Source organism: Molossus molossus, unplaced genomic scaffold (assembly GCF_014108415.1).
Source record: "Molossus molossus isolate mMolMol1 unplaced genomic scaffold, mMolMol1.p scaffold_m16_p_15, whole genome shotgun sequence".
In the NCBI taxonomy this organism is placed as follows: domain Eukaryota; kingdom Metazoa; phylum Chordata; class Mammalia; order Chiroptera; family Molossidae; genus Molossus; species Molossus molossus.
Window position 1 is genome coordinate 37,729,469 of NW_023425350.1, and position 26,711 is coordinate 37,756,179.

Here is a 26,711-nt window from a genome sequence, read left to right on the forward strand (position 1 = left end):
CTCCCACCCCAACCCCTCCCCCTGAGGCTTGTCAGTCTGTACCCCACCTCTATATCTCTGGGTTAATTTGGTTCAGCACTTTGTTTAGTTCATTACATTCCACAAATAAGTGAGATCATGTGATATCTGTCTTTCTCTGCTTGGCTTGTTTCACTTAGCATAATACTCTCCAGGTCCTTCCATGCCATCTCAAAGGATAAGAGATCTTTCTTTTTTATAGCTGCATAGTATTCCACTGTGTACATGTACCACAGCTTTTTAATCCACTCACCTACTGATGGACATCTGGGTTGTTTCCAGATCTTAGCTATTGTAAATAGTGCTACTATGAACATAGGGGTACATATATTCTTTCTGATTGGTGTTTCAGGCTTCTTAGGGTATATTCCTAGGAGTGAGATCACTGGGTCAAATGGCAGTTCAATTTTTAACTTTTTGAGGTAACACCATAGTGTTTTCCATAGTGGCTGCACCAGTCTGCATTCCCACCAGCAGTGTACTAGAGTCCCCTTTTCTCCACACCCTAGCCAACACTTGTTGTTTGATGAGAAGTGGCTTTTTATTCTTTGCTTCGAAAATAAAACTCTACACCAATAATAGAAGAATGGGCTCTAAGATGAATGGTGAAGGCATTTCTGAGAGTAATAATAATAAAAATTTTTTTTAAAATTTAAACAGTATTTTCTGGAATACCAGAATTAAAACTAATGCTCCTGGGTATCACACTACCTGATTTCAAACTATATTGCAAGGCTATAGTAATCAAAACAGCATAAAGACATAGATAAATGAAACAGAATAGAGAACCCAGGAAAAAAACACACCTATGTATGGTCAATTAATATTTGACAAAGGAGGCAAAAACATACAATGCGGTAAAGACCGTCTATTCAATAAACGGTATTGGAGAAATTGAACTGATACATGCAAAAAACAAAACTAGACCACCTCCTTACACCATATACAAGAATAAACTCAAAATGGATTAAAGATACAAATGTAAGACTTGAAACCATAAAACTCCTAGAAGAAAACATAGGTAGTAAAATCTCTGACATTTCTCTTACCAATATTTTTTTCTAATGTATCTCCTCAGGCAAGGGAAACAAAAGAAAAAGTAAACATATGGGACTACACTAAAAAGTTTTTGCACAGCAAAGGAAACCAATAACAAAATAAAAAGACAGCCTCCTGAATGGGAGAACATATTGGCCAATGACATATCTAATAAGTGGTTGATATCCAAAATTTAAAAAGCACTCACACAACTCAAATCAAAAAACCCCAAATAATCCAATAAAAAAATGGCAGAGGACCAAAATGGACACTTCTCCAAAGAGGACATACAGATGGTCAATAGACACATTAAAAGAATCTCAACATCACTAATCATTAGAGAAATGCAAATTAAAACCACAATGAGATATCACCTCATACCTGCCAAAGTGTCTATCATCAATAAATCAACAAACAACAAGTGTTGGAGAGGATGTGAAGAAAAGGGAACGCTCACGCACTGTTGATGGAATATGGATTGGTGCAGCTACTATGGAAAACAGTATGGTGTTTCTCAAAAAATTAAAAATGAAACTGCCTTATGACCCAGCAATTCCACTTCTGGGTATTAATCCAAAGAAACTCAAAACACTAAGTCAAAAGAATATATGTACCCCTGTGTTCATGGCAGCATTATTTACAATAGCCAAGATATGGAAGCAACACAAATGCCCATCAAGAGACAAGTGGATAAAAAAGTGATGTTACAGGCCTGGCCGGTGTGGCTCAGTTGATTGGGCATCATCTGTGCACCAAAAGGTTGCTGGTTCAATTCCCAGGCTCAGTCCCCTGTAGAGGACATACAGAAGGCAGTTGATGGATGTTTCACTCTCACATTGATGTTTTTTTTCCCCTCTCTCTCTCCCTCTCCCTCTCCCTTTTTCTCTCTCTAAGATTCAATAAAATATTTTCTTAAAAAGTGATGGTAATGAAATACTACTTGGTCATAAAAAAAAAAAAAAAAAATTAAATCTTACCATTTGTGACAGAATTAATGGACCTGGATTATACTAAGGGAAATAAGCCAGTCATAGAAAGACAAATACCACATGACCTCTCTTATATGTGGAATGTTAAGAACATAATGAATGAAGAAAAAAAATTGAAACAGACTCATAGATACGAAGAACAGACTGACGGTTGCTGGTTGAGGGACTGGGTGAAAAAGATGAAGGGATTAAAAAGTACAAATTGGTAGTTACAAAATAGTCATGGGGATGCAAAGTACAGCATAGGGAATACAGTCAATAACATTATAATAACTATGTATGATGCCAGGTAGATACTGGAAATATTGGGGGAAACATTTAATAAAGTATATTATCTAACCATGAAACTAATACAAAATAATATTGAATGCAAACTGTGACTGAAAAATAGTATTTTAAAAAACAAAACTAATGTTCCTGAATAATCATCTGTTTTAATAATTCTTGTTATTCTCTGGCCAGTTTGGCTCAGCGGTTGAGCGTAGGCCTGCAGACCAGAGAGTCCCGGGTTCAGTTCCCGCTAGGGGCATGTACCACAAAAAAAAATAATAATAATAATTCTTGTTATTGTAACTCATTGATGAAATTAGCAGACAAAGCCATAATAATATCCAAATAACAGTTTACAAGCATAAATACTCAAAAGAACACAGCTTAAAACTTTACACAACACAGGACTAATAACAAGGTAGGTAGTTACACTTTTAAAGTTCATACCACAAAACATAAAAGTCAGAAGCTGACCTTTATTCAGATAATCCACAAAAATATAAGGTTTAAAAACAGCCTGGACGAGATTCCAAAATGGCGGCGGAATGAACGGAAGCTACACATACCATCTCCCGGAACCAGACTGGAATTACAACTATAACACAGACAAATCGATGGGAAAAACCAATAGAAAAGCAGCTTGCGAGGACTGCATAACCAGGGACACTGACTCGATCCTGGTAGGCTTGTGAAACGGGGACTGGGAGCCCACAGTCAGCAGCTCAGCAGCGGCCTTAGCTGGGAGCAGCGCCCGCGGGTCACACTCCCAGGCGGCTCCACAGCGCAGCCGGGACAGAGGCTAAAAAAGCCACAGCCACTCACCATGGGCTCCGGCAGAGGGAGGGCGGACTGGACTGGAACTGAGTCGGGACACTCGGGGTTTGGAGGGCGCTCAGAGCTTCTGCTGAGTTGCAGCCATGCTGGACGGTAGCCATATTGCTCCTTCCCAGGCTCTGGGGAGAGGCAGCAGCCCCTCCCTCAGAGATCCAACCCCACCCTGTGGGCCATTGAAGTGCTAATTGAAGCTCATTAACAACCAGCATCAGCCCCACCCTCGTGAAATCCCCTTATGCTGAACACCTGAGGAAGTTTTTCAATCAACTGACAACCCAAAACCCATCAAGCAACCTCAACTGCTAGCCTCCAGGCAAAAAGCTAGAGAATAACAGTACCTTTCCTGGGCTAGCAACTTTAACCAGGAAAGTAAGACTTGACAGTGGTGTTTAACGTGGGTCCTCCCTCGCTCATCTAAACCTAGAAGAGGGAGCCACAAACAGCAGAACACCAATACCACAGGGAAAACTTGACAGGCTCCAAAGGCCAATGTGATAGCCAAAATGGTGAAACACAGAAACAGAAGCCAAATGAAAGAGCAAGAGAACTCCACCGAAGATGAGATCAATGTGGAGCAGTTACGCATGTTAACAGAGCTGGAATTCAGAGCCATGATCTTGAGAAAGCTCAACAGCATGAGTAAGGACATAGAGATACTGAAAATAAGCCAATTGGAAATTTAAAACCATCAAGAAGAGATAAAAAATGACATATCAGAAATGAAAAACACATTGGAAGGTTTAAAAAGCAGAGTAGAGAAAGCTGAGGACTGGATCAGTGAATCAGAAGACAGGGTAGAAAAAAATCAACCAATCAGAAAAATAAAAGGAAAAAACAATTAAAAAACAGGAACACAGCCCTGGCCGGTTTGGCTCAGCGGTTAAAGCGTCGGCCTGCGGTACAGAGAGACCCGGGTTCGGTTCCCGCTAAGGGCGCGTACATCGGTTGCAGTTTGTCCCCGGCCCTGGTTGGTAGTGCGGGTGGCAGCCATTCGATGTGTCCCTTCACGTTGATGTTGCTCTCTCTCTCTCTCTCTCTCTCTCTTCCTCTCTCTCCCTCCTGCTCTATCTGAACAAAAAATGGAAAAAGGTCCTCGGGTGAGGATAAAAAAAAATAAATAAATAAATAAATAAACAAAAAAAATAAAAATAAAAATAAAAAAATAAAAAACAGGAAGACAGCTTAAGAGAACTGTGGGACAACTGGAAACGTAATAATATTCGCATCATAGGAGTCCCCGAAGAAGAAGAAAACGAGCAAGGGATAGACAATATATTCAAAGAAAACTTCCCTAATTTGGTGAAGGAAGAAGGCATTCAAGTTCAAGAAGCACAGAGAGTCCCAATTAAGAAGAACCCAAACAGGCCCACACCAAGACACATAGTAATTAAAATGCAAAAATTAAAGACAAAGAGAGAATCCTAAAAGCAGCAAGGGATAAGCAACAGGTTACCTACAAAGGAAACCCTATAAGGCTCTCAGCTGACTTCTCACAAGAAACAGTACAGGCCAGAAGGGAATGGCATGAGGTAATCAAGGTCATGAAAAACAAGGATCTGAATCCAAGACTACTCTACCCAGCAAGGCTATCATTCAAAATAGAAGGTCAAATAAAGAGCTTCCAAGACCAAAAAAAAAAAAAAAAACAGCTAAGGGAATACATTAGCACCAAACCAGCACTGCAAGAAATGTTAAAAGGACAGCTGTAATTAGCCAAAGAAATGAGAAGAAAAATAGAACCACACTAAACAAAAATGGCAATAAATAAGTACATATCAATAATCACCTTAAATGTAAATGGATTGAATGCTCCCATAAAAAGACAGAGTAGCTAATTGGATAAGAAAGCAGGACTCATATATATGTTGTTTACAAGAGACCCACCTCACAACAAAAGTCTCACATAGGTTGAAAGTGAAGGGATGGAAAAAAATTTTCCAAGCAAATGAAAAGCAAAAAAAATCTGGGGTAGCAATACTCATATCTGATAAAATAGATTTCAAAATGAAGGCCATAACTAGAGACAAAGAAGGCCACTACATAATATTGAAAGCATCTATCCAACAGGAAGATATAACCTTGGTAAACATATACGTACCCAATATAGGAGCACCAAAATATATTTAAAATCTTCAGGAGGACTTCAAAGGAGAAATCGAGAGCAATACAATCATAGCAGGGGACTTCAACACCCCATTGACACCACTGGATAGATCCTCTAGACAAAAAATTAGCAAGAAAACAGAGACTCTAAATGAAGCACTAGACCAAATGGATTTAATAGATATCTAGAGAGAATTACACCCCAAAACTACAGAATACACATTCTTCTCAAGTGCACGTGGGACATTCTCAAAGATAGACCACATGATAGGACACAAACTAAATCTCTACAAGTTCAAGAAGATTAAAATCATATCAAGCATCTTCTCAGATCAAAATGGCATGAAACTAGAAATCAACCGCAACAAGAACATGCAAAGACATTTGAACACATGGAAGCTAAATAGCATGTTATTAAACAATGAATGGGTTACCGAGAAGATCAAGGAAGAAATTTAAAACTTCCTGGAAACCAATGAAAATGAACACACAACACAAAATCTATGGGATGCGTAGAAAGCACTTCTGAGAGGGAAGTTCATAGCACTACAGGCCTACCTCAAGAAACAAGAAAAATTTCTAATTGACTGTCTAACCTCACAACTTAAAGAATTAGAAAGCAAACAAAAAGAAAACCCCAGAGCAAGTAGAAGGAAGGAAATAGTAAAGATCAGAGCAGAAATAAATGACAGAGACCAAAAAAAACAATTCAAAGGATCAATGAAACAAAGAGCTGGTTTTTTGAAAAGATAAACGAGATTGATGGACCCTTGGCTAGACTCACCAAGAAACAGAGAGAGAACCCAAATACACAAAATCAGAAATGAAAGAGGAGAAGTAACAACCGACACCACAGAAATATGAAAGATTGTTAACAGCTACTATGAACAACTATATGGCAACAAATTCGACAATCTAAGCGAAATGGACAAATTTCTAGAAACACACAGTCTCCCAAAACTGGACCGGGAAGAATAGAAAACTTGAACAGACCAATAACAACCAAGGAAATTGAAGAGATAATCAAGACTCTCCCAACAAACAAAAGCCCAGGCCCAGATGGCTTCACGGGGGAGTTTTACCGAACATTCAAAAAAGAACTAACACCCATTCTCCGCAAACTATTTCAAAAAATTCAAGAAGGAAGACTTCCAAACACGTTCTATGAGGCCAGCATAATTCTAATTCCAAAACCAGAAAAAGACACTACAAAGAAAGAAAACTACAGGCCAATATCCCTGATGAACATAGACGCCAAAATCCTGAACAAAATACTAGCAAATCGGATCCAGCAATACATCAAAAAAATTATTCACCATGACCAAGTGGGATTCATTCCAGGGATGCAAGGCTGGTACAATATTCACAAATCAATAAATGTGATACACCACATAAACAAAATGAAGAATAAAAACCACATGATCATATCAATAGATGAAAAAGCATTCGACAAAATCCAGCATCCATGTCTGATAAAAACACTCAGCAATGTGGGAATAGAGGGATCATATCTCGACATAATAAAGGCCATATATGAAAGACCTACAGCCAACATAATACTCAATGGGCTGAAACTAAAAACATTTCCATCAAGAACAGGAACAAGACAGGGATGTCCACTTTCGCCACTCTTATTTAACATAGTACTGGAAGTCTTAGCCACAGCAATCAGACATGAGGAAAAAATTAAAGGGATCCAAATTAGAAAGGAGGAAGTGAAACTGTCATTATTTGCAGATGACATGATATTATACATAGAAAACCCTAAAGACTCCATCAAATATCTACTAGACTTAATAAATGAATTTGGAAAAGTAGCAGGATACAAAATTAACGTCAAGAAATCGACGGCATTCTTATACACCAATGATGAACTCACAGAAAGAGAAACCGAAAAAGCAATCCCATTTACCATCGCGGCAAAAAAATTAAGATACCTAGGAATAAACTTAACCAATGAAGTAAAGGACCTATTTGCAGAAAACTACAGGACATTGAAAAAAGAAATAGAGGAAGATATAAAAAAGTGGAAGCACATACCTTGTTCATGGATTGGAAGAATTAACATCATTAAAATGTCCATATTACCCAAAGCAATCTACAGATTCAATGCAATCCCCATCAAAATACCAATGACACATTTCACAGAGACACATTTCACAGAACTAGAACAAATACTTCAAAAGTTCATATGGAATCAAAAAAGTCCCCGAATAGCCACAGCAATTTTGAAAAGGAAGGACAAAGTAGGTGGGATCACAATACCAGATATCAGGTTATACTACAAAGTGACTGTAATCAAAACAGCCTGGTACTGGCACAAGAACAGGCATATAGACCAGTGGAACAGAATAGAGAGCCCAGAAATGGACCCAAGGCAATATGCTCAATTAATATTTGACAAAGGTGGCAAGAGCATACAGTGGAGTAAAGACAGCCTCTTTAATAAATGGTGTTGGGAAAATTGGACAGTTACATGCAAAAAAAATAAAACTAGACCATCAACTTACACCATACACAAAAATAAACTCAAAATGGATGAAAGACTTAAATGTGACTCGTGAATCCATAAAAATGCTAGAAGAAAATGTAGGCAACAAAATTTTGAAAATCATACGGAGCAGAATTTTCACTGATACATCACCTAAGGCAACAGAAACAAAGGAGAAAATGAACACATGGGACTATATCAAATTAAAAAGCTTCTGCACAGCAAAAGAAACAATCATCAAAATGGAAAGGCAACCCACTGTATGGGAGAACATCATTGCCAATGATATATCAGATAAGGGGTTAATTTCCAATATATATAGAGTGCTCATACAACTCAACAAAAGAAAGACAAAGAACCTACCAATCAGAAAGAATATATGTACCCCCATGTTCATAGCCGCACTATTTACAATAGCTAAGATCTGGAAACAGCCCAAGTGTCCATCAGTAGAAGAATGGATCAAAAAGCAGTGGTACATATACACAGTGGAGTACTATGCAGCTGTAAGAAAGAAAGATCTCTTATCCTTTGAGACGACATGGAGGGACCTGGAAAGTATTATCCTAAGTGAAATAAGCCAAGCAGAAAAAGACGAATACCACATGATCTCACTTATATACGAAATATAATGAACATAACAGTCTGAGGAATACGGTAGACCCAGAAACATGGAAGTAGGGCCCAGACTGACATCCGTCAGAAGAGGGGGTGGGGGGGTGAGAAGAGAGATAAATCACAGAACTTATATGCATATATACATAACCAATAGACATGGACAACAAAGCCAGGGACAGGGCGGGTGTGGGGTGGGGAGGGTGGTGCCAATGGGGTAAAAAAGAAGAAACATCTGTAACCAAGAAATAAATTTAAAAAAAACAGCCCTGGCCAGTTTTCTCAGTGGTTAGAGCGTCGGCCCATGGACCAGAGAGTCCCGAGTTCAGTTCCTGCTACGGGCATGTAGCTTGGTTGTAGTTTTTCCCTGGCCCTGGTTGTGGTTTTATGGGTGGCAACCAGTAGATGTGTCTCTCTCACATCAATGTTTCTCTCTCTCTCTTCTCCCCTCTCTCCTTCCCACTCTTTCTGAAGATAAATACAAAAAATGTCTTCGGTTGAGTATTAAAAAAACAACAAATCAATCAGAAGAGCAGTGGGGGAGTCCTAGGAAAGAATACAGACTGACAAAGGCATCTAACTGGATTACACTGTACAGCATAAGTTCGTTGAGGGAGTGGAGAAAAAAAGATGCTGGCCTAAGTAACTTTGGAAAGTGGTTACTATGATTTGAAACTGTAAGGTAATGACAAAAAGAACTGTACATAAACACTATAGTCTATTTGGTAAAATTGTTTCTTATAAGAGTACAGATTAACAATTCTGAAACCACTATATATGTACAGTAAGACCAAATAAATACATGGATGGTGGATAGTGAGAGCCAGGTTTCTCACTGTTGAAGGAGGAGGATACAGAGAAGCAAAGGAAGAAGACTAGAATGAACCATATGGTACCAGATTAGAGTCAAGATATCAGTATGAACTCGTGTGTAGCTTTAATATAGAGATATGCATGGACCAATACAGAAACACAAGTAGGTGTATACACATAGATTAAAATACACTTATATATTTCCTAGTTGTCTGCTGAAAGGCTTAAAGGAAATAATATGCCAGTAGCAATGGGCACACCCAATGCCCAGATGTTGGTTTTAAATACCATTCACCAATAAAAGGAACCGGGGTTCCTAGGAGAATGGCTGGTTCTAGGGTTGGCACACAGAATATGCAAAATGAGCCTGGAGTGTCTTGCAGGTCTCAAAAGTGCTCAAAAAAACAAAAAAGAGGAACACGTCAAAGAAATACAGGGGCCAATATGAAAGAGCACCCAATGGTCAAGGTACAACAATATGAGCAAAAAATATATAAATTACATTATATTGGATTAACATCCAATGTATAAAATAAATATCCAAGTTCATGCAGACATAAATGACTGAATAAATGGAAGAAAATATGCATTCCAAATATAAGAATTCCAAATAATTTATTTAGATACTCCCCCTCAAGGAAGGGAGTTTAATTCCTACTTCAGTGAGGCCACCTTTATAGTGATATGCACATACATACATCTTAGGAAAGAGAAACAAAACCTCCTGTGCAATTATCTGTGAAGTAAAGAAAAGGTATTTCTCACTCAGGACAGAAACAGTTCGAGATAGTAAAAGAGTTTACCTATATAAAAAATACAGATATTTAGCTAACTCTAAAACCATTGGACCAGGAAGGTAACATCACTTAGCAAAAGCAATGGATTTGGAGTTGGAAGATCTGGGCTGTGCCAGTTATAATTTGGATTACCCTTTGGATAAATTACTTAAACTCTCTGAAGTACAGGTTCCTTAAGAGTAAAACAAGAGTAAAATAGCTGGTCCAACCCTGAAAGAGCTTCAATAGAATTACAGTATTTATGTACTGTCATAGTCATTACAAAATACCATTTTAAGAAAGTTTTCAGGACTAAATATAAATTGGTTTTGGAGGTTCCAATGATAAACTGCCCTCTTTAGTTGATATATGGGGACCAAAGAAACTTATCTATCTTGTACTGGACCATCAACCACCACCCTCTCACTCCCTACCTTTCCCTACAAGAGGAATTCTGGGGAAATGGCTCATAATACTCAGTTTTTAATTCCTTAACCTCTACTTACTTCTCCCTGGAAGGCATAGCGGTTCCCGATTCTCTTCTACTTACTGAAACTTTCAATGGTAAGGGCATTTAAGACTTCCTAACGGACAAACCCAAAGGGCACTTCAGTTCTTTTATGATAAATAACTCATGAGGGTTTTTTTTGGCTGCACTTAAAGGACTGGGGCCATGTCAGATGGACGAATACCAGCCACTGACACCTATACCGAAATGACAATGTACCACAACCCTGTTTCCTGACACGAAGTTCCTTTTACTTATAAATAATAAACTTGCTTACTTGTTTAAGTGATAGAGTGACAGGTGGTAGACTTTCATTTTGTTTTCTGCCAACCCCTAAGAGGGAAAGCAAAACCATATGGTTTTAAGTAGAGGTTAAACATTTAAATAAAGGTTAACATGGGTTAAATATTAAGATCAGAACCTTATCTCAACAGTTGAGCTGCAATTTGATGGAGCCAAATAAACTTAAGATATGCCAATCACAAAGGGCAATAAATGTCCGTTTCAAATAGATTAAGTAGTCAAGCACTTTTGCACAATGTACATCATTTCATTATGTTTTAAAATTATTTTTCTTTTGCCCTGGCCAGTTTGGCTCAGCGGTTAGAGCGTCAGCCTGCGGTCCGGAGAGACCCGGGTTCGGTTCCCGCTAAGGGCACGTACTTCGGTTGCAGTTTGTCCCCGGCCCTGGTTGGTCGTGCGGGTGGCAGCCACTCGATGTGTCCCTTCACGTCGATGTTTCTCGCTCTCTCTCCCTTCCTCTCTCTCCCTCCCACTCTATCTGTACAAAAAATGGTAAAATGTCCTCGGTTGAGGATAAAAAATAAATAAATAAATAAATAAATAAAATTATTTTTCTTTTTTATTAAATGTTTTTTAATTAATTTTTTAGAGATAGAGGAAGGGAGAAAGAGATAGAAACATCGACTGGCTGCCTCCTGCACATCTCCCACTGGGGATCAAGGCCACAACCTGGGCATGTGCCCTGACCAGGAATCCAACTGGGACCTCTTAGTCCATGAAACAATGCTCAATCCACTGAGCCACACCTGCTGGGCATCACTATGTTTTATTTAGGTGTTCTAAGAAAAAGTTGGGTATATGCCCCAGCCGGTTTTGCTCAATAGTTAGTGTCAGTCAATGAGTTGCGGGTTTGATTCCCGCAAGAGCACGTACCTCAGTTGTGGTTCATCCCTGACTCTTGTCAGGGTAATGTGGGAGACAACAATTGACGCCTCTGTCTCTCTCGCTCTCTTCCTCCTCCCCCCTCCCACTCTATCTAAAGATAAATAAAAAAATATCCTCCGGTGAGGATTAAAAAGAAAAAGAAAAAATTGGGTATTAAAAAATATCCATAACACAAGGAATTTTATGTGCAAAATTTTCAGACAACCCTTTAAGAGGCTTCATCATATATGTAAGATAAAGGGGGAAAGTGAGTGGAAAGGAAAAGGTTTGAATGCATTACAAAGAAATTAGACAACATAAAAGATTAAAAGACTAGGAAAAACTATGTAAAATATCTGAAACACATGTAGCAGCAAAGAATATCCAGAATACATGAAAAGCTCTTTAAAGATGATGAATGCCTAACCTTACAAAAAGAAAGCCTGCCTGAAAATAAAATCAACATGGAGAAAAACAGAGGCAAGAGAAAGGGAGACCCAGAGTCCTAATGACATCGTTTTGAATACTAGCATCCAGCAGTACCTGAACAGATTTACCACCCAGACTTAACATTTACACAAACTATTCTACCGCATTACCTTCCTTTGTGTAAGCTAGTTTAAACTTGGGTTCTGATTAATACTGCAGATAACTTAGCAGTATCTATCAACATTTTAACTTTGGACACATCTTGCACTAACAATTTCACTTCTAGCCCTGGCCGGCTTGGCTCAGCGGTTAGAGGGTTGGCCTGCGGTCTACAGAGTCCCGGGTTCGGTTCCCGCTAAGGGCATGTACTTCGGCTGCAGTTTGTCCCCGGCCCTGGTCAGGTCGTGCGGGTGGCGGCCATTCGATGTGTCCCTTTCACGTCGATGTTTCTCTCTCTCTCTCTCTTCCTCTCTCTCCCTCCCACTCTATCTGAACAAAATATCGAAAAATGTCCTCAGGTGAGGATAAAAAAAAAAACAACAATTTCACTTCTAAACTCCACCCTACAGAAATGCTCACCCATGAGCACAAAGATGTGTATATATAGATGTTACCTGAAGTACCACTTATAATAGCAAAATTTGAGGAAACAAAATGTCCATTAACAGAAGAATGATACTCAATGGAACAGAACAGAGAACCCAGAAATTGACCCAAAACATTATGCTCAATTAATATTTGACAAAGGTGGCAAGAGCAAACAGTGGAGTCAAGACAGCATGTTCAATAAATGGTGTTGGGAAAATAGGACAGCTACATGCAAAAAAATGAAGCTAGTCCTGGCCGATTTGGCTCAGCGTTTGGAGTATCGGCTTGTGGACCAGAAAGTCCTGGGTTCGGTTCCCACTGGGGGCACGTACCAAAAAAAAAAAAAAATGTAGCTAGACTACCAACTTACACCGTACACAAGAATAAACTCAAAATGGATAAAAGACTTAAATACGACTCGTGATTCCGTAAAAATCCTAGAAAAAAATGCAGGCAACAGAATTTCAGATATCATACACAGCACAATTTTCACTGATAAATCACCTAACGCAAGAGAAAGGAAAAAATGAACACATGGGACTACATCAAACTAAAAAGTTTCTGCACAGCAAAAGAAACAACCATCAAAATGGAAAGGAACCCATTATATGGGAGAGCATAATTGCCAATGACACATCAGATAAGGGGTTAATTTCCAAAATACAGAGAGTACTCACACAACTCAACAAAAGGAAGACAAAGAACCCAATTAAAAAATGGGCAGAGGACTTAAAGAGATACCTCTACAAACAGGACATACAAATGGCCAAGAGACATATGAAAAAAAGCTCAACATCACTAATCATCATTGTTTTAATTGTTGCAAATTAAAACAACAATGAGGTATCAGTTCACACCTGTCAGAATGGCTGCCATCAACAAATTATCAAACAACAAGTGCTGGCGAAGGTATGGAGAAAAGGGGACCCTAGTACCCTGCTGGTGGGAATGCAAACTGGTGCAGCCACTATGGAAAACACTATAGTGTAACCTCAAAAAATTAAAAATTGAATTGCCATTTGACCCAGTGATCCCACTTCTAGAAATATACCCAAGTGCACAGCAGCACTATTTACAATAGTTAAGATCTGGAAACAGCCCAAGTGTCCATCAGTAGACAAGTGGATAAAAAAGCTGTGGTACATATACACAATGGAGTACTATGCAGCTGTAAGAAAGAAAGATCTCTTATCCTTTGAGACGACATGGAGGGACCTGGAAAGTATTATCCTAAGTGAAAAAAGCTAAGCAGAGAAAGACAAATATCACATGATCTCACTTATTTCTGGAATATAATGAACTAAACAAACTAACTGATAAACAAAATAGACCCAGAGTCATAGAAGTAGGGTACAAACTGACAAGCCTCAGAAGGGGGGGGGGCAGCGGGAGGGAAGAGATAAACCACAGAACTTATATGCATGTATGCATAACCGATGGACATAGACAACAAAGCTGGGGACAGGGTGGGGGGAATGGGGAGGAGGGTACCAATAGGGGGAAAAAAAAGAAACATCTGTAACTAAAATAAAATAAAAAATCAATATAAATATATTTTTAAAAATGAAAAAAAACAGAATGGTTAAATATTTTACATCTATACTATAAAACACCATGAAACAGTGCTTTTACTAAGAATGAAATGAAAAACTACTGCAAAGCTGTGAGCAGAAGAAAGATACAGTCTGACATACTGTAAAAGGATCCCTCTGATATACTAAGATTAGATTGTGGTAGGATGGGGAAGAAGCAAGGGCAGAAACATTTGTGAGAATGCCACTGCAGCAATCCAGGAAAGAGATGATGTGACCAAGGTATCAGTGGTTATGGCAGTGGTGAGAGGTTGTATGATTGTCTGTATACATACACACAGATATATACATGCACAACATACACACACACATAAAGATTTGCTGATTTACTAGATGAGGAACATAAGAAAAAGGAAAGAATTAGGGATGGCCCACTGTTTCTGGCCTGAGCTGAAATGATGGAGTATGTCTATCTTACAAATGAAGAAACAGAATCAGTAAGAGATTTAAAGACCTGCCCAAGGTCACACCAATAAAATGATGGAGTCAGGAGAATCCAGGTCCATCTGAACACAACTCATTTTTAAAATGTTTTCAGCCCTGGCCGGTTTGGCTCAGAGGTTGGAGCCTCGGCCTGCGGTATAGAGAGACCCGGGTTCGGTTCCCGCTAAGGGCACGTGCCTTGGTTGCAGTTTGTCCCCGGCCCTGGTTGGTCGTGCAGGTGGCGACCACTCAATGTGTCCCTTCACATCGATGTTTCTCTCTCTCTCTCTTCCTCTCTCTCCCTCCCGCTCTGTCTGAACAAAAAATGCAAAAATGTCCTCGGGTGAGGATAAAAATAAATAAAAATAAATAAATAAATAAAATGTTTTCAGCGCTGGCTGGTTTTGCTCAATGGTTGGAGCGTCGCTGCAGTCCAGAGAGACCTGCGTTCGGTTCACGCTAAGGGCATGTACTTCCACTGCAGTTCGTCCCCGGCCCTGGCTGGGTTGTGCGGGTAGCAGCCACTCCATGTGTACCTTTCACGTCAATGTTTCTCTCTTCCTCTCTCTCCCTCCCACTCTATCTGAACAAAATATGAAAAAAAAAAAAAAATGGCCTCGGGTGAAGATAAAAATAAATAAATAAAATATGTTTTCATTGATTTTTTTTTTTAATATAGAGGAAGGGAGAAAGAGATAGAAACATCAATGTGAGCGAGACACATCTATCGGGTGCCTCCTGCATGCCCCCTACTGGGGATCAAGCCAGCAACCTAAGCACGTGCACTGATGGGATCAAACCGGGACCTCTCAGTCCACTGAGCTGGGCTGAACACAACTCTTATAATCACTGTGCTACACTGCTTTATTTATCTAAGGATCTTTAGTATCTGTTATCATGGTCGGTATTGTAGCATATTTTCTTAACTGGAACTAATAAAAAATATTAAGAGTTACATCATATATTTGTCAAATTAAAATATTTGTTAGTGATATGCTCTAATTGATTACAAGATTTTAAGCAACCTTTAGTCAGCAAATATAAACACCATAAAGGGACCTTGTCCATCCTGTTCTCTAACAAGTCCTCAGCAAATACAAAGTCAAATTAATTGGAAAGCTCCCCCAAATTAAAGAAACTGTAACATTTTTAAAAAATAATTCAAGCAAAATACTCACACCCTCAATAACAGTAACACTGCTCCTTTTGTTTGGAAAAAAGAAGAAACGGTAACCATGACCCGTAACTATCAAATGCTTAAACCTAACTCAGACAATAAACATGGGCCAGGAAGCCCTGGCTGGTTTGGCTCAGCAGTTAGAGCATTGGCCCTGAGACCAAAGAGTTGTGGGTTCGATTCCAGTCAAGAGCGTGTACCCCAGTTGTGGTTCAGTCCCTGGCCCTAGTTGTGCAGAAGGCAGCCAATCTATGTGTCTCTCTCACATTAATGTTTCTCTTTCTCTTTCTCTCTCTTTCTCTCTTTCTCTCTCTCTCCCCCTCTATCTGAAGATAAATGAAAAAGTATCCTCAGGTGACAATTTTTTTAAAAAATGGGTCAGGCCAAGAGACATATGAAGAAATGCTCAGCATCACTGATCATCAGAGAGATGCAAATTAAAACAACTATGAGGTATCACCTCACACCTGTCAGAATGGCCGCCATCAACAAATCATCAAACAACAAGTGTTGGCGAGGGTATGGAGAAAAGGGGATTCTAGTACACTGCTGGTGGGAATGCAGACTGGTGCAGCCACTATGGAAAACACTATGGTGTTACCTCATAAAATTAAAAATTGAATTGCCATTTGACCCAGTGATCCCACTCCTAGTAATATACCCTAAGAAGCCTGAAACACCAATCAGAAAGAATATATGTACCCCCATGTTCATAGCAGCACTATTTACAATAGCTAAGATCTGGAAATAGCTTAAGTGTCCATCAGTAGACGAATGGATAAAAAAGCTTTGGTGCATATACACAACGGAGTACTATGCAGCTGTAAGAAAGAAGGATCTCTTATCCTTTGAGACAACATGCAGGGACCTAGAAAGTATTATCCTAAGCGAACAAGCCAAGCAGAAAAAATCAAATACCACATGATCTCACTTGTTTGTGGAATATAATGAACATCACAGTCTGAGGAATAGGGTAGACCCAGAGACATAGAAGTAGGGTACAGAATGACAACCCTCAGAAGAGGGGGAGGTGGGGGGGAAGGAAGAGATAAACCACAGAACTTATATGCATATATGCATGCATGCATAATCGATGGACACAGACAACAGAGTCAGGTATGGGGTGGGGGGATGGGGAGGAGGGTGTCAATGGGGAAAAAAGGAGAAACATCTGTAGCAAAAATAAATAAATAAATAAGGGCCAGGCATAGGCACTTCCATATAAAGGACAACATTTACAACCCAAAGCAGGCGATCTTATCATTCTTAATAATGCAGAGGCAGTTATTTTAAAGTTATAGAACGGGAAACAAGTAAGTCATGTGTCATCATTGTTTTATGTTTTATTAATCCAGCTTGCAGGCCCACCTCCCCATACCTTGAATTTACTTTACCTGCATGAATTAACATCCGCAAACATTCTATAGAGTTGTGATAAGCTGCTTCATGAATTGGCATCCATCCTCTATTATCAGCAACATCAACACTCCGTCCCTTTTTGAGTAGTTTTCTTAAGACTTTAACATTGCCTTCCCTGGCAGCAAGTCCAACCGTGGAACATGTGTCAGAGTAAGCCTCTGTAAAATCCATTCTTTTGTCCAGTCTATAAAACAAGGCAGAAAGAAAACACTAGAGTCAATAAAACAACACTGAACAAGAGATTAGCAGATCGAAGTGGATATGTCTAGCCTCTCTCACATAACTGCTGAAGAAGAGCCTAAGATGGAGAAGGAGATCTGTCATGCCACAGCCTCTGCAAGAGTCTAACCCATGTTCACTGGAGAGGTTTCTGTGGGATTCTTTAATTCAGCAGCAGATCTCAGTCAGGGGGTAAAATGTGGTCTCCCCAGTCTTTGCAGATAGCACCTCCCTCCTTTCACAGGGATGGGGAAGGAAATAGCATTCACTCTGGGGAGAGGAAAAAATAAACCAGATTCTACTCCAATTTCCTCCAAGAAATCTCTTTCTAGTCTCCAGTCTTCTATTTGACCCTGCCCTGGCACCAACCAATCAGTGGAGACCTAGACCCTGCTGGTGAGAGCTACTGTTCCCAAATACAGTTCAGGAAACTCACTTGGAGTATCGCAGCTGTTTCTATGTATGAAAACAAAAGCCTGACCAAAATGACTGTTCTTTCTTGAGGATTTCTATTCCATGCTCTTTACCTTTATTTTTTCTTTATTTTATTTATTTCTTTATTTTTGGTACGTTCCCTAGCGGGAACCAAAACCAGGACTCTCTGGTCCTCAGGCCGAAGCTCCAACCGCTGAGCCAAACTGGCCAGGGCTTTTACCTTTATTTTTTAAATGCTCTAGAGGACTAGTAAATGCACAACTATCCTGAGTGCCCAACCTGGGTCCAGCAACACAGGCCTCTACAGCTGAATGCGGGGCTGAAGCTGGCCAGGGAAGCCTGCTCCCAAGAGGCAGGGGAGAAGGGAGTGGCAGGCATGGCAGAGCTCTCCTTTTACTTCTCGGCATCTAGTGTCCCTGCGGCCAGCATGGAGCAATGCCACTGTGGGGCTCAGTCCAGCTCTCTCCCTTCCTGCGAGCCCTGGACTGTGCTCATCTTCCTTTCTTCATCAATAGCTACTGACTTTATGCCTTATTCTAGTAGGACCCCAAGCTGTCACCTTGACAAATCTTGTAAACTTCTTATAAACTGGTTTCTACTAAAAGTAGGATGCCTGACAGAAGCTTGATATATTATGTGCTATCAATGAGGGGAAACAAAAAACAATCACAGACTTTGGAGTCGAACAAACCTGTGTGAATTTCAGTTGCACTTTTACTAGTTTTATACCCTTGGGCAATTTCCTTAACCTGAGTCTCAGGGTCTTCATCTACAAAATGGGAATGATGCCATTTTGGGTGAAAACTCTATAGGTCAACGTGTTGGCACAATGCCTGACGCTCAGTAAACGTGCATATACTTCTGTTTCTACTCAGATGTGAGGAGATGGTAAGAACAATAATATTAGTTTCTAATTATGTAATGCTTAGAGTTTACAAAATGTTTCAAACAAATATTATGTAAGAGCTATGAGGACTGTCTGATTCTCAAAACGCCTCTCCTAAAGCAGGAATTATCTCTGTTTCCAAGTGAAGAATCTGAAGTCAAAGACTAGAAATGACTTGCCCAAGGTCCGTTAGCTGGGAACTGATAGAATTCAGATGTAAGTGAGTTCTCTGCCTCCAAACCCTTTCTTTCTACTCATCTGATTAGTTATTAATAGATTTCCTACTTTTCTGAATCATGTTAATTTCTAGCCAAGGCCATTACATCAAAGTTACACACACACATTTTAGAGAAATTTATAAGTATGTTCATCTAATACAAGAAAAATTTTTTCAAAAATAAATAAATTAAATTTAAAAAAATTTTTTCTAAGTAGGAAAGCCACACACAAACACAAACAAGGACACTACTCCAAAGACATTAAAAACAGCATTTGAGTGAAAAAGGTATGCATCTTTTTCCAAATTTTACTGAATTTTCTCACAGAAACAATGTTAAAGGATCTGTTGTGGGCAATGAGAACTGCATCAGGTGTCAGACCCATGAGGTGAGACTGGACCTGAGTTTAGCAACCTCGGCACTTGAGTTTGATTAGGAAACAGTTCAGAGCCAACACTCAAACTATAAGAGAACATTTATTTGTAAAATCACAAGGGTAGAAGGAGTAATTTATAGAAGAAATGGGCTTAGGAAACAAGTCACAGAGGTAAAGGAAGGACCCTTGGAGACCGGAAGTGAGGAAGGTAATGGTACCGCACCTGGGAGGGAGTGCACGGGGTGCTGTGTCCAGAGGGTTTTAAGGGCAGAGATTTGGGGGAAGGTCCCAGGGGAAGATCTCAACAGACTATTCAGCAGCTTTCCAGGTGTGTCCTTTCAGGGTCAGATAGTAACCTTATCCTATTGGAAAAACTCATGAAAGCTATAAAGTTTCTCCTCAGAAAAATACACATAGACCGCAGATTTTGTATACACTTTCAGGAGGTTCCTTCCCCAAATAGCTTCCAAAGCCTGTACATGAGCTGAGTACCTTTGCCTAGTCTTTTCTGAGTGAGTTGCAGCGAATACTAAAGACAAATAATATAATTTTCATGTAAAATTTAAATACATAAGCAAATTTCGTTGCATTAAGTAGCTCTTTCACCAGCATAAAACTTCTGTAATAAACGTCCTGTTTTTATGTGAAAGGTAAAAAGGCAGACGATTTTTTAAAGTGTAAATAAAATCAAATATGGATTACATTCCCAACCTGCGCTCCTCTAGCTACTGTTACATGTGCAGAAATTCTGTTTTCAAGGCAGAACAAAATGCCTTTCTACGTGCCAACTGCCATACACGTATCTCGTCTTGGTTATCTAAAGCACACCAGCCAGGACTCTGGCCCTTTCCGTTCTCCTTACCCTCCCCGCCTTACTTCGAAAAAAGCAGGCGGCAGTTCAACCTCGGAGCCACAAACCCCAGAAAAGGAGTGTGGGTATTGTAGTCCTCTGCACAAGCGCACCAGAGGAAGCTTAAGGCTACAAGCGAGTCTCTGTTTAGCACACAGGTCCATGCTTCTTGCGATCCTAAGCAAGAAAATAACGTTGACCGAGTCAGGAAATCTCGAACTTCAAGTCCCAGTGTGCTTTGCGCCAACCAGGGATTGCGGCTCTCAGCGCCTGCGCCTTCGCAGCCGGTAACTTGCGTCTGGCAAGAGGCAGACCGACTGCCGCCACACAGCCTCCACTGTCGCCGCAGAGGTGCTGGCGAAAGATGTGGGTTTTTGGTTACGGATCCCTGATCTGGAAGGTGGACTTCCCCTATCAGGACAAGCTGGTTGGATGCATCACAGGCTACAGCAGGCGCTTCTGGCAAGGCAGCACAGACCACCGCGGAGTCCCCGGCAAGGTGAGCCCCTAGCCAGTCCCCGACACCTACAGCCCCAGGAGCGCTGCCCCCACCTGCTGGCCCAACTCCGCGGGATCCACACCCCAACCCTTCCGAGGGCCAAGAATGTGGGTTAGGGACACCAATGTTACATCTGTGCTTCTTCCTCGGCCACCTTACTCCAACCTCTCCCAAACCTAGGGTACTCCTTCCGAAGCCGCTTGAGATGCTGGTAGTTGGTTTCTTGAGCAGGCAAGAAACGTGGGCACGAGCACACAAGTTTGCACAAGGCTGACGTGCTGGCAAGGGCCCCCCCCCTAAAAAAAAAAAAAAAAAACGGGCGGGAAGATCAATCTTTGAGTCACCACTGAGTTGAAATACTAAAATCAACTTGCAAATTCAGCTTTTTGGCAATGAAATTTTTTGGCATTTCTGCATTTTGGCAGACTTTCATTGGTTTGAATTTAAACTTGTGTGTCGTTTCTGGGGTTTCTTTATACCTTCCCAAAGACTTATTTTATGACACCTAAGGCCACAGAAGGACTAGTTTCCATATTACCTTGGGTTATTAAGAAATTTAATTTAATCACTTTAGTTGTCAAGTACTAGCAACCTTAAATGAGTTCCCAGTTTGTTACTTGAATAACATAATGTCCATTACTATATCCAGCATTATTTTTCATGTTTCTGGATGGTTCTTCTCTAAATTATAAATGTGAAGTATAAGTTCTTAGATCCATTTTTTAGGCAGTTATGCAAAAACATTCATCTCAATATATAGAAAATAAGTAGCAGCTCACTGCTTATAGAAATCAGCCTTGTACTGGCCGCAAAACAACTAATCCATAAGGAACATTTCAGTTGGGGTAACTAACAATGTGGATAACTTACAAATAAGTGGGGGACGCCTATGCAAACAATAATACTTGTAAGTACTATAAAGGAAAAATGAGAGTTTAGGAGAAGGAGCTGCTGTTACGGTCCTCTGGGGAGTCAGCCTAGCCTTTATGGAGACAGTGGCAGGAGGATATCAAAGGGATATAAAAGAAAGGACATTCCACACTGGGCACCAGTACATCCAAAGACACAAGGTTTGTAAAAAGTTAAAAACGATTCAGTACAGCTTGAGGAAACAAGTGGTAAGAAATGAGGTTTATAGTTAAATTATGCTAAGGAATTTTTATTTTGTCCCACAGAATACAATCCTGAAAAATTGAAAGCATGGGAGTGGCCCAATTTTTACACTAGAAAGTCATTTTAGGCCCAAGTAGAGAACAGACTGAAGGGAAAGCAAAACTAGAAGCAGGCAGTGAGATCCCTAAGGAAGCTACTGAAAGATGAAGAGAACCAGACACAGAAGATAATCAGAAGGCAGAGCTATCAAGAATTGGTGATTTGGCTGGATGTAAGGCAAGGCAAAGAAAGGTGCAGTACAGAACTTGTCGCCTGGACCACGAACATTTCTTACCGAGAATCTACCTCCTTCCCACTCTAATTTACATACTATACACTTTACCACAATGATCGTCCCAAAACACTTCTTTTATCATGCTAGAGTAACTCCTTATTTCCTATTTCTCCCAAATTTCAGCAGCTTCTTATTTTCCACTGTCCCCTAATTTCAACTCCACTTTTTGTTTTTCAAAGCTGACTCTGTCCTATTTTCCCCATTTTTCTTTCTGAATCATCTTCCCTACATGGGGGACCCTTTGCTAAAGTCAGACACGTGGTCTGGTATATACTGCCTATGGGCCCTCACTCCTGAATCACAGTGCCTTTTTGACAGAATTGTATGTTCCATTCTGACCACTCAAGACTCAGAATTCTTACTGCACTTAATAAATACTATATATCTTAGCCCTTAAATATTCTCTACCTATTTCAAGTGTTAACTTCTTATTCCAGAATTACAATATAAACTCTTGGAAGCAAGAATCAAGGTTTTATCTTCTCCACAACACAGAGTAGGTAATAAATAGCTAATTCATTTAGAATTTGAAAATATTATGGCAATATCTACATGACCCACGCCAATATATGTATCCTCATTGTAGCATTATCTTAAGTAGAAAATAAGTCAAATCTAAATGTCCAGCAACACAGAAATGATACTTCACTGATTACAGAATATTATACAACTATTAAAATGTATGAGAAGACTAACAGAAAAATAAATAAAATCCAAAATCCCATATATTCCATGATTACAAATTATCTATACAAGTGGACAAAGACTAAAAGGAAAAAGCAACAAAGATGACACCAATAATCTGAAAGATACAGGTTATATGCCAGACAGTGGGCATCAAGTAAGTAAAATTATGGTTTACAACTCAACATTCTCACTAATAATGTTAACGTGTCAGCAGATACATACCTTTAGTACCAGGTAGGAATAATATTTCTAAATGCAAATTCTCAGACAACTCCAGACTTACAGAATCAAAACCTCTGAGAGTGTGACCTAGCGATGTGTGTTTATCAAGCCCTCCAAGTAATTTTCATCTTGAGTTTGAGAACCATTTCCCTATAAAAAGCAATTGGAATGCCATGTTTTGTTCCCTAATAAACTTTCTTTTTTTTCCTAAGAAGAAAAAATGACCAGAATCTTTATTTACAACTGTTTCTTCCTTCTACCTTTCATTTCAGATGAGCCTTGGTCACAGGTGTGTTTTTCAATATATCCATTTTAAGTCAACATAATATATAATATAGACAAGTTGAAGGGAATGGTTTAGAAAGGCCAAGATAGTTTGGATAAAGCAGATTCTCTTACCTAATTCATTTTAAAAGTTATCATTACAACATAAGTTTTTTTTAAAAGTGTTTAGTATAAGCAAATGAAGTTAACAATAAATTGCTAATGCTCAGTTAGTTGATGAAATTTAATTCAGAAAATAAAAGGTTTTATTTTTATTTTTTTTTACTTTTTTAAAAACAGCCTGGAAGAGTTGTGACTCTTGTTGAAGATCCTGGGGTACAGTATAATTTTTTTCTTTTATATAGTCATTAATCATATAAGTTGTTGAGACGTTTCTGTTTTAAATGAAATTGTATTGACAGTCATTAAAGACTATTTGAACTGCACTAGATCTAGAATTCCTCTGTATTCATCTGCTGGAAAAAGTTGGATACAGAATGCAAGATAGACAACAAAGAAAACCAAATGGCATGTAGTCTCATTTATTTTTCTTAAAGAGTTGGTTGACTGAGGATTTGGTGGTCTTCTTTGACATGAATGGAGCCCGCCCAACTACCACTAAAAATCAAATGGAACCCTTAAAGCTCTCCTCACATTTGCCAGGAGTCTAATATTTTCAGCAAAACTCCCAGGCAGTAATTATTACTTTCTTTAGTGTCTAAATTTATCAGTAGTACAACAGGTTTTTTAACAGGTTTAGAGCTCTAGAAAACTTTTATTTACTCGGTAGTCCTCTGTTTCTTAAATATGTTCAGTCATTTTATTGAAGTATAGATTCAAAGTTTAATACTGTGAAATTAAAGATTTAACTTTGGAAAGGACTTTGATATACAAAAATCAGCAGCTAGCAACAGATGAATGATAAAATTATGAAATGCTTTATAATTTACATTAGGGAAAGCATCTATAAAAATGCTTTTAACTAGTAACTGTAACTCTTAATTAACGTTAATAAATGGCACTGTGTTTCTACAAAATGTTAATTCATTCAAGAGGATGGTTAGCAACCTAAAGTTTAATAAAGGTTCTCAAGAAACTAGAAAATCTGTATTACCAAGTGTAAATCTTGCTTCTATCACAGATATTTGTAGTAAAAAAATATTTGCAGCTAAAATACATTATTTTTACTGACACTTTGTTAATGGGCTCTCTTGACAAAAGAGGTTGTCATGTAGTATTCTGAATGGGGTAATTTACAAAGGATATTTGAAAGTTTAGTCAGTGAAGAGATGAACAAATAAATTGAAACTGCTAAGGCCTAAGTAGTTGATTACTACAGAGCTTTAAAATATAGAACCCTTTCTGCAAAAAAAAAAAAAAGAGAGAGAGAGAGAACACCTGATATATAAAAAGATAAGTTTTGCTCAGCTCCTAGCTGAAGGGGGTTGGTGTGTCCAAACTCCTGGAGAGCACCCCAACACTCATATCCAGACAGCCTCTGAAGTAGGCTCCAGGGTCACTATAATACTCCATGCAGCAGATTGGAAGCTATTGCCCCATACCATCAGTGAAATACTTATGTACTTTAAGCTTTAGAACCATAGTTTTAATGACCAAATGAAGACCTGATATTTTTTAATTTCAGTCTCTTTAAATAAAAAACATACTTTCAAAAATTTAAACAAAGATAAATATACTGGTGTGCAAGGAAATACTTTTTTTCAGATTGAAAATTTTAAATGACTTCCTTTATTGTTTAGTATGTGCCTCTTCAATGCACTAATTGCGTTGATTTCTAAGAATATATAAGATATTTTCTTGGAGCACAACATACTCTAACCTATATTAGCCTTGTAAATACTAAATAATATATTTTCATTTTTCAATAGGGTTGTGTATGGGGTGTTGCTTACAGACTGCCAGCAGGAAAGGAAGAAGAAGTAAAAGCATACCTTGACTTCAGAGAGAAAGGAGGCTACAGGACCACAACAGTCAATTTTTATCCAAAAGATCCCACTACAGAACCATTCAAGGTGTTGCTGTATATTGGAACATGTGATAATCCTAATTATCTTGGTCCTGCACCTCTGGAAGACATTGCCGAACAAATTTTTAATGCAGCTGGTCCAAGTGGAAGAAATACAGAATATCTTTTTGAACTTGCAAATTCTATTAGGAATCTTGTGCCAGAAGATGCAGACGAGCATCTTTTCTCTTTGGAAAAATTAGTAAAGGAACGTTTAGAAGGAAAACAGAACCTCGATTTCTTATAGAGACCTAATCACTGACTTTTCCAAAGGAGCAGAACTTTTAGTCTTTAGAGAATAGTTGCACTGCACAATGACAATATGATTTGGAAACATATTTACTTGAAGATCTTATTTATTTATTTTTAGTGTTTGATATCATCAGAATTTATGGTTTAATTGCAAGTGTCCTGAAACACATACATATTCAGAATATTAGGGTACAGTTAAAGAAAAAAATTCAAGTTTTAATAATGATTTTCTAACTAATGATATTAAACACATAATCGTGAGAAGTGAGTTTAGAAAAATACAATGAAAGACTCAGTTCAAACCTTGTTTCTTTTTTAATCAGTAAAAATGTTATTGTTTCATATCACAACACTATTTTGAAGTTGTAGAGAATTAAATCAGAAGTCCAATAAATATAATAAGGTATCCCTTCAATATATTCCTACGCAATAATTCTGTAACCATGGTTTAAAATATACAAGCTTAAAATAATGTATAATTAGAAATATATAGTAATATAGGTAAGATTTCAGCCTTGGTTGTGAATTTCTTTGTTCAGGTATTAAATAATATCCTTTCCAATTTAAGCCCAAAAAATTATCATTACTAATATAAAAATTTCCTTGGAATTATAATGTACTATCCCTCTCCTTTTTTGAATAAATGTATTTTTACTACATGGAAAAACTCAGATAAAAAAGCACAAATTATACAATATAAATCCACTAATAATGTAGTCTGTCATTCAGTTTGTATTACTCTTATACTGAAAATTTATTTTAAAGATGGGTTTTCTAACATTACAAATTAACAAACATATACAAGTTTGATGTTTTAAATGGCTTTTAGAATTGTATATTTTTTAAAGTAAGAAATGGCATTACTTAATCATTTGCTATATAGCTTTTTTCCCCTTCTGTCTTGTCATCTAAACACAGGCACCTGTTGAATATTGTTGATGATGTCTCTCAAGTAGGAACACCCATATACATTATTAATTCATATAAAATTAGCCTTGATTCAAACTAATCAGATTATTTCTGATTATAAGTGATTTCTTTCCGAATAGGATAAAGTCTCTAAAAATCATTCAATATGAA

The 26,711-nt window shown here is 38.6% G+C and overlaps 2 protein-coding genes across 11 annotated transcripts in view; one reads left to right on the plus strand and one right to left on the minus strand.

The window, feature by feature from the left end:
* Positions 1-26,711, minus strand: part of ASB3 (ankyrin repeat and SOCS box containing 3) — a 110,740-nt gene that overhangs the window by 69,688 nt on the left and 14,341 nt on the right. For 4 of the 8 annotated variants that reach the window (XM_036262156.1, XM_036262148.1, XM_036262154.1 and 1 more), the window contains exon 2: positions 17,226-17,434. In XM_036262156.1, coding sequence (XP_036118049.1) covers positions 17,226-17,421 — 196 coding nt within the window. In that variant the 5' untranslated portion in view covers positions 17,422-17,434. Of the gene's footprint in view, positions 1-17,225; positions 17,435-20,260; positions 20,371-20,786; positions 20,992-23,089; positions 23,211-25,305; positions 25,410-26,711 lie in introns of those variants that run through there. The other 4 variants (XM_036262149.1, XM_036262152.1, XM_036262150.1 and 1 more) reach the window with 4 other exon arrangements.
* CHAC2 (ChaC glutathione specific gamma-glutamylcyclotransferase 2) lies at positions 20,509-26,035 on the plus strand. Of its 3 annotated transcripts, XM_036262164.1 has the most exons (4): positions 20,571-20,733; positions 23,362-23,378; positions 23,654-23,689; positions 25,243-26,035. In XM_036262164.1, exons 1-4 carry the CDS (start codon positions 20,667-20,669, stop codon positions 25,624-25,626), a joined length of 504 nt encoding a protein of 167 aa, XP_036118057.1. In that variant the 5' UTR covers positions 20,571-20,666; the 3' UTR covers positions 25,627-26,035. The 3 variants fall into 3 exon arrangements, with proteins under 3 accessions (XP_036118059.1, XP_036118057.1, XP_036118058.1); XM_036262166.1 differs by lacking the exon at positions 23,362-23,378 and having other exon boundaries at positions 20,509-20,733; XM_036262165.1 differs by lacking the exons at positions 20,571-20,733; positions 23,362-23,378 and adding an exon at positions 22,948-23,021.

Excerpts from the sequence above, each read along its gene's own strand:
- CHAC2 (XM_036262166.1), top strand. The coding sequence starts at position 20,599 with ATGTGGGTTTTTGGTTACGGATCCCTGATCTGGAAGGTGGACTTCCCC. Across the intron at positions 20,734-23,653 it reads ACCGCGGAGTCCCCGGCAAG|CCTGGAAGAGTTGTGACTCT; the intron begins GTGAGCCCCTAG and ends TTTTAAAAACAG. Across the intron at positions 23,690-25,242 it reads CTCTTGTTGAAGATCCTGGG|GGTTGTGTATGGGGTGTTGC; the intron begins GTACAGTATAAT and ends ATTTTTCAATAG.